The following is an 8,450-nucleotide window of genomic DNA, read 5'->3' as shown; positions in this document are numbered from 1 at the left end:
ACTGATGAGAATAAATATATCTTAGTGGTTAAGATTAACGGCTTAAAATACCTAGGTAAAACGAACAGATGCTAGAATGAACACGGAAGGAGACGGTGGCATCTGGTAGCAGCTACCGGTCTTTGACCTTGGTCGGTCTACCTTGCTGTTGTGATTGTATCACAACACTAAAAAGGAAACTCTCCTTTTTGTATTTTATAGCTGGTAAGAGGTGGCAACTACCTTGCTGTTGTTCCATATGACCTCTAGTTCAACTTTAATAGTAGGGCGCTGATTATAACCCGATGACGGGATGATGACGTGCTTCATGGGTTTTAGTATTGTGCATGGGTTTTTTATTTTTTAGTATTGCTATTTATTTAGTATTAGTCTAAATTGTTCATATAATTTTATTGACTAGATCTACAATTAATAAAATATGTAGCCGAATAATAATAATCAAAATAATAATAATAATCTAAATTCTAATAAAAGAGTTGATATTAAATGCTTGTTGCATTCTCTCCATTAATTTAGTATTATTGTTAATATTATTAAGTAATATATTAATCTAATTTATTTTTTATATTTTATGATGATTTATCGATATCTTTTTAAAACGTTACTGTAAATTTGTTTTACCAATGCTAAAACTTGGTTGATTTTTTAAACAAATTCTTTTAAACGTAATTAGATTTACAAATTAATATTTTTTAACACTAAAACATGGCAAACATTTTATAGTGTAAGTTGTAAACACATTAACTATATATACAATAACGGTTTTTCCTCAAAATGTTTATACAACCTTTAAAATTTAACTGCAACTTATTAATTTATGACAAATTAGTTAAAACTTTAATAAACTGTTTTTTTGGGAGTTGGTTTACATTGTGGAAGAAAGACATGTATATGTGATATTAGATATTGACTAGTTATATACGAGCTAAAGCAGACTAGATTGAAAGAGGAGAAAGGCAAGCGTTCCTCAAACGATTGGAACTAAGGTATAACTAAATTCAATAAACTAATACAACGAAGTTTTTTCCCCTAAAAATTGGTAGTTGTTAACCATAATAAATTCAAGGGTTTTGAGTTATGATTAGTACCTTTTTGGTTACGTATTGTTTATTCATTTTATCTTATCTGATCTAATTTTACAAAAGGATTTCAATTATTGGCACATAACATTCTCTCCAATAATTTATTAATAATTTTGTTAATATATTAATCTAATATCTTATATATTTATTAATATATAATAACACATTAATGCTTTCAAACCATATCACATATTTATGGTTGTGCGATAATCAAAATAAACTTTTAAATTAAATTTTGTTTATCAATTATTGAACTTTCGTATTTCTTTCTTTCTTTCTATTTTTTATCAATTGATATTTTCAATATTTCATATATTCTGTATAAATATTACATGATAAAACCACTTTCAATATCAATGGCATTAATATCATTTTAAGTATCATTCAAGTATAACTATTATGTATTTTTTCCACAAATGGTACATCAAAGTTCTTTTTTTCAAAAACATATATTGACAACCGTATGTGTTAATTGATTACATTATATTTATTCAAGTCTTATAAAACACGTGTTTATTTGACCCGTGCAATACTCAGGTTTTTAGAGGGTAACTTATTTATTACTTAGTATATAAAATAATATTTATTTATTTGTTGGCATATTTCACCTCATAAAATATTTTTCGTCCAAATTTCATCATAACCATAAATACATAAATATGTTATAAAGTAAAAAAAAAAGTAAATTAATCGACCCTAAGTAAAGAGATGTTCTATAAAATAGGAAATAATAACTATGACATATTTTAGTATTATTAGTTTCTTTTTTCTCTACAAATTTGTAACATAATAAATTAACCATTAATTAATTATGAAAATATTTTATTCAACATATATAAACCGTTAACTTAGATCATATTAATTAAATCAACAAAAAAATTACTAATAAAAAAATCTAGTTTATGACATTATTGTCATATGGTAATAAAAAACGACAGTTATGAAGTTTTTTTTACAGATTATATAATTATATCATTTTTATTGTAAAACGTCGTATAATACACGTATAATACACCGGTTTATAATCTAGTAATAATAATAAACATTCAACACCAAAACTAACCGAATAAGATCATTGGTACAAACATGCAAATACTATACACAATACTAATTAATCTACCGATGAGAATAAATATATCTTAGTGGTTAAGATTAACGGCTTAAGACACCTAGGTAAAACGAACAGATGCTAGAACGAACATGGAAGGAGAGGGTGGCATCTCATAGCAGCTACCGGTCTTTGACCTTGGTCGGTCTACCTTGCTGTTGTGATTGTATCACAACACTAAAAAGGAAACTCTCCTTTTTTGTATTTTATGGCTGGTAAGAGGTGGCAACTACCTTGCTGTTGTGACTGTATCACAAAACTAAAAAGGGAATGATCTCACGGTATTAAGATAAATTATATTTGTTCTTCTAATACCCTAATAAACATGAGATAATCTCCTCCTGGGACCCAAAGCACAACGTGATACGAAGCCCGGAAACTTAGTTTAATTACATAAAAGATTTAAACGACATATTATTTGTAACAAGTATAAATAATAAATTATGTCCGTGATCACCAATTAATTAATTAAGTTATGTGGATTTATAACCCGTATTATTTGTAACCGGCATAAATAACAAATTATATTCACATAATGATTCCAAATTTGGTTCTCGTGAATATATAATGTTTCCGGATAATTATATATTTTGTTTCGTTAATTGTTCATGATCACTACGCGTTAATTAAGTTATGTGGATTTAATGTTCGTTGCCCAAGATGTAACTCTTACGGGTTATAACTCGGTCAACAGTATTGACTAATCGAGTCCGTACATGTAAATCCAACAAATATAGTGTTGCTAGCTTCATGTTTACATTTAGGAAGTCATGGGTCTCTTAGTTGAGTAGTGGGCAGTAGATTTTGTTGTTTGCATTTTATTGAGTCTGTACAAATCATTTTTGGTTAATGAAAAAGATCATAAACATTATTCAGAAGTTCTCTATCTGTTATCTTGTTCTTGGAGCCTAACCCACTCAATAGGTTTATTGGAAGATTGACCATCTCGAATCGGTCTCTATCATTTGAAGTTTTCATTCTGGATCATCATGAGCGGACACGAGCTTAGTCGGCATAATCGACGGACTAATGACCCAACAAGAAGCTATTATCGCCCAACAAACCTCACACACGAAAACTTCTGTTTTTTGCGCCCGACTCGGCCTAGAACCTCCAACTCCACTGCCCGCTCGATCACCACCGACAACAAACCTCACCAGAAACGACCCATCAAAAATCATACCCACACAGGCGTCAACCGAGTCCTATAAAGGTCCCCAAAATAAAGAAATCATGGCCAAACGTAGTGGAATTCTATAATATTTTTTTAAAGGACCCCAGAAGTATAAAACCACCGCTTAAGCTATCAACTTCAGTATTTTCTTGGTCAAGAGTCCAACCACCGCAATGGGGAACCAAAGGCGTCGATGGCCTCCAAACAAGGTGAATTATTAATTTGTCTTCTTAATTTCATGCGATCTGTTAATTACTTTGTTTACTGATCTGATAGTGATTCAGCGATGCAAAATTTCTAGTCTCAGCCTTTTGTTGTTATTCAGATCAATTCGATTTTTAAAGCAGCTGAAGTTAATTGCCGATCAGTACATATGAGTGATCGGAACATATTAATTACTTAAATCTGTCAGTTTGTTTTAGTCTCGATCAACTTTGCTGATTTGACGGTGATTGTCCCTAATAATTCGCTTACCATTGCCACAATCTTTGGTTCAATTACTTCTGACTAGATCGACCTTAAATGTTCTATAATTATTAAATGGAGTAGTGTCATTCTAGGTTGAATTGTTAAGATTACTAATGACCTTCATTTTGTGCAGAGGAACCTCAAAGGATTAAATTCAAATGATTTTATTAGCAGAATGCCAGATGATATTATCATAATGGTGTTGTCTCGGTTGTCCGTAAAGGAGGCAGTGGTAACCAGCATTCTCTCCACAAGGTGGAGATTCCTCTGGTGTAATCTACAGACATTAAACTTTGATGCCAGGCAAGCTTTAGATAATATAGACAACGATTTTCGGTTTTATCTTTCAGAGCGCTATAAGTACACCAAACAGGTAAATGGTGTCATCCGGAGTTATAATCACCCGACGCTTCATCACTTCCGGATTCGTTTCTATTTGACCTGTGAGTATACTAGCGTCATTGACGAATGGCTTAAGTTTGCCGTAAAAAAGAAAGTAGAGAGTCTTGAACTGGATTTGGAGACAAATCAGAAGAATTATCTTCATAATACTTTTAACTATAGTTTCCCTTCAAGATTATCAGATAAGAGCACATCTATATTTCCATCCGCAAATTTGGAGTCTCTAAAAAAGCTTTACTTGAATAGCGTTAACATGAGGGAATCGGTTCTTGGAGAGTTGCTAACAAAATCTCCACATCTTGAGTCGATTTCCATCCATGGGTCTGGATACTTGACTCATATTCATGTTGGTGGACGAGACCTTAAGTTGAAACACTTTGAAATCGTGGAATGTCCACATGTGGTGTCTGTTTATTTGTCTGATTTTGGAATCGAGTCATTCACCTACGTGGGCCAACCAATAGATTTGCATCTCAGTGGTCTTCCAAACCTTAAAAATGTTGTTATGAGTCAAGGACTTGCAGGGTTGAGTAATACTTTGTTTGGCCAGATATTATCTTGTGCATCAACCCTACAGACTCTTTCCTTCAAGATATATCATCCTCTGGTTAGTAATTCATATCTAAGAATGTGAATATAACCTTTAACGTTAATTTCTTTTGAGTTTTTCTTGTTTTTTGCAGAAAATTGCAAAGCTTTATTCCATCCGTCAACTACCAAATATAAGGAAATTAACGCTCACAATTGTTGTTCGAAGAGATAATTGTTTACTCGACTTTGCCTCTTTAGTTAATGTGTTTCCAAATATCCAGACATTTACAATCGAGGTGAGGTATTTACCCTAATTGCCGTTGATTATTTACTATAACAACAGCATAACGTGTATCGATGTAATTTTTCAAAATATTTCCCATACCATTTATGAATGCCCGTCCTGAATGTTTCATGGGTTTGGGTTTCCCGCTGGGTCAAGTTCTTTTGCCACCTCAGTTTAGGTATTATCGTTGGCAACTATTAGGCTGCAGTAAATGAATGAATCCAACAATCATGAACAGGTTTGTGCATGTCCATTCGTTTAACTACGAATGAACACGCACGACCAAACCCACAGATTTTCTAGTGTTCCTAAATTAGTTATAACTGGTGGAAACTATTAGGCTGTAAATGAATTGAACAAACACGAATGGGTTTGTTCATGTCCATTCATATAACTTTAAACAAACAAGAACAATTAGACCAACTGATTTTCTTATGTTCTTTTTTTATGTTTGTTTGATAGTATTTAAACCAAGGAGACAAAATCCAAATGAACACCACTTACAAAGGAAATAACAATATGGCAGTTCTATTATAAATTTAATCAGCATCACATGTTTCATGTAAACAACAATTGTGTAAATTAAAGGCTACACACCCCAGTAATAAAAGAATTTGAATGAATATGTGAACAAACATAAACGCACAGTCACATATGTAAATGAATGACTGGGACATGTGATAAAGTTCTACGTTTAATTAAATGAAAAAAATAAAAATTCTCATGATCGTTACGTTTATTAGATGATGTGTTTAGGTTAATATAAATACGAATCGTGATTTTCAGCTACTCTGCTTTTCACTGATGGGAAGGAGGAGGAAAGCAACGTATAGTGCAGCTGCTCATCACCATGACCACCTCAAGCTTTTCCAAATTTTGGGTTATTATGGAGGAAACGGTGATCTTGAACTTGCTGCGTACATGTTACAAAATGCTAATGCACTTGAGAAGATTGTGATTGATCCTCGAGCACAGCTTGACAAGGCAATCAAAGCTACAAAGGATTTCTCAGAGAACAACGAGGAAGCTGCTCGATCTTCGGCTAGGCTTCGGCTTCCACCATTGTTGCCTCAAGGTGTTGAGTTGGTCATACTCTGATCCTCATTTCAACATTTTCTGTAAACTTTACAAGTATGATGTAAAGTATGCATTGTGCGAATTACTAAAGACCTGGTGTGTTAAAGCAATCTCCCTAAGCCTACCTACTTTGGGAGATTTAGTTGATAAATTATACTAGTTGTGTATGTGGAGTAATGAAGTTGGGATAAGGAAGTAAAAGATTATCTTAGGACTTGCTTTTAATAAAGTGTCTAGGCCCATGGATATACTATTGATAATTCTATCTAGAGTCCAAAGGAATTTGTTATCTGAATGAAAATAACATTAAGATGACAATCCACATTTAAATGTCCTTTATTCCTCAGGTATTACACCAAACTAGTTTTTATGTTTCTCATGATTCAGGTACCAGAAAATAGTGTTCTTTAAATGTAAATTGTGGTGACTGTTATTTGCGCACAATGAAGATTGGAAGAGAATTGGAAAACACATAACTAACCTATTCAATGGTTACCATTCTGTGTATTCCTATTTCTCCTTTTATTTACCTATTCCCAGATGACAATATGAAACTGGTAATATGTATGTAATTGACTGATATATTTTGTTTGACTGAGTCACTATGTGGATCATGCCTCTTTGTGATACGTTCCTTGCTTCAACACAATTACTTAATTAGTCATTTCCTATTAGAGTTTAGGTATTTTCCTATTTTAGAGTAGTGGGTCAGATTAGGTAGTTATCATGTTTACATGTTCATGTTTAAGTGTTCATGTTTTAGAGTAGTGGTTTATAGTAGCTTTGTAATCCTATTAAGGTTGTTTTTGATAAAAAAAAGATATGCAGAAAAATTGTTTCAAGAATTCTGTCTAATTGCTTTCAATTTTCCTTCTATTTTCTTTGGTCAACAAATAATTGTTGGAACCACATCACTGGTATGAGAACCGTCGTGATCCCCCTGGACCATATTTGTTCAAACTCTAACTAAAATCGAGTTCTATGAATGGATGAATGAATCCCTCTAGTGATTTTACTTTGAAGATATTGCAAATTTCATTCAATCTCGGTTTTGTATTTGTCTGAGCCTTATAGAAAGAACTATTCCGTGATCCTTGTCGAATTATAGTTACATAGAAGTCTGTCATAACTATATGTGCGTGTTGTTCAAAACTAGAGAATAGTTAGATTACTCTGGTTTTACTAATATTTAAAATAAATCAAAATTACAGAAGATTAATTAATGGACTGAAAATATAAAATATAAAATCAGGGCCCAATTGAACCATTGATATTCAAGAAAATCAAATCTCGCCTTTAACTTTAGTTAAACACTTGCTTTGGCTTCACTCGTAAGTTTCTTCTTCCATCGCAATGCTTGGAGATGCTCCAATCAACAATTTTTAATCTGATAACTTCAATTTCTAAGTTAACCGAAGTTAATTGCCTATTGGTGCTTGTTATACCTAACATTTTTTTTCCAATACAACAATTCTTGATATTTGATATGATCTGACCCGACCATTGCCGTAATCCTACGAGTCAAAGTATCCAGAATTATAACCCAATGACGGGGATGTTGACATGCTTCGTGGGTTTTATTATTGTACATGGTTTTTTTATAATTAAATATTGTTATTTATTTAGTATTAGTCTAAATTGTTGCTATAATTTTATTTACTAAATCTAAAAATCATAATAAAAATAATAATAATAATAATAATAATAATAATAATAATAATAATCTAAATTTTAATATAAGACTCCATTTATATTAAATGCATGTTGCATTCTCTCCATTAATTTATTAATATTTTTAATATTATTAATTACTATATTAATCCAATTTGTTTTTTATATTTTATGATGATTCATGGATATCTTTTTAAAACGTCATTGTAAATTTGTTTTACCAATACTAAAACTTGGTCATTTTTTAAATAAATTCTTTAAACATAATTAGATTTACAAATTAATATTTTTAACACTAAAAATGACCAACATTTTATAGTGTAAGTTGTAAACACATTAACTCTATATATAATAACGATTTTTCCTCAAAATGTTTATACAATTTTTAAAATTTAACTTTCAACTTATGAATTTATGACAACTGAGTTCAAACTTTAATAAACTTTTTTTTTGGAACTACTAAATGCAATTAACTAATACAACGAAGTTTTTGCCCATGGCTTTATAGCCTAGTGGCATCTTGGTGGTGGGATAAAACTTTGGGCCAATAGGTCCTGGGTTCGATTCTCACAAGGGGGTTTTTTCATATTTATTGAGTTTCCTCCTGAATTGGTGTATAGGCATTATGTCTAGTGGAGATGGATATGATCG

At 31.6% G+C, this 8,450-nt stretch overlaps 1 protein-coding gene across 1 annotated transcript; it reads left to right on the top strand.

Annotated features, from left to right (window-relative positions):
• The first annotated feature begins 3,537 nt into the window (after nt 1-3,537).
• Nucleotides 3,538-6,149, top strand: LOC110942931 (putative F-box protein At3g44060). The gene is made up of 4 exons (XM_022184691.2): nt 3,538-3,573; nt 3,966-4,841; nt 4,918-5,061; nt 5,838-6,149. The coding sequence occupies exons 1-4, from the start codon at nt 3,538-3,540 to the stop codon at nt 6,147-6,149; spliced, it is 1,368 nt and encodes a 455-aa protein (XP_022040383.1).
• The last annotated feature ends 2,301 nt before the right edge of the window (nt 6,150-8,450 follow it).

The sequence above is a fragment of the Helianthus annuus genome, chromosome 3 (genome assembly GCF_002127325.2).
Source record: "Helianthus annuus cultivar XRQ/B chromosome 3, HanXRQr2.0-SUNRISE, whole genome shotgun sequence".
Taxonomy (NCBI): Eukaryota; Viridiplantae; Streptophyta; class Magnoliopsida; order Asterales; family Asteraceae; genus Helianthus; species Helianthus annuus.
Note: the sequence above shows the minus strand (reverse complement) of the source record. Positions and strands in the feature narration are given on the sequence as shown.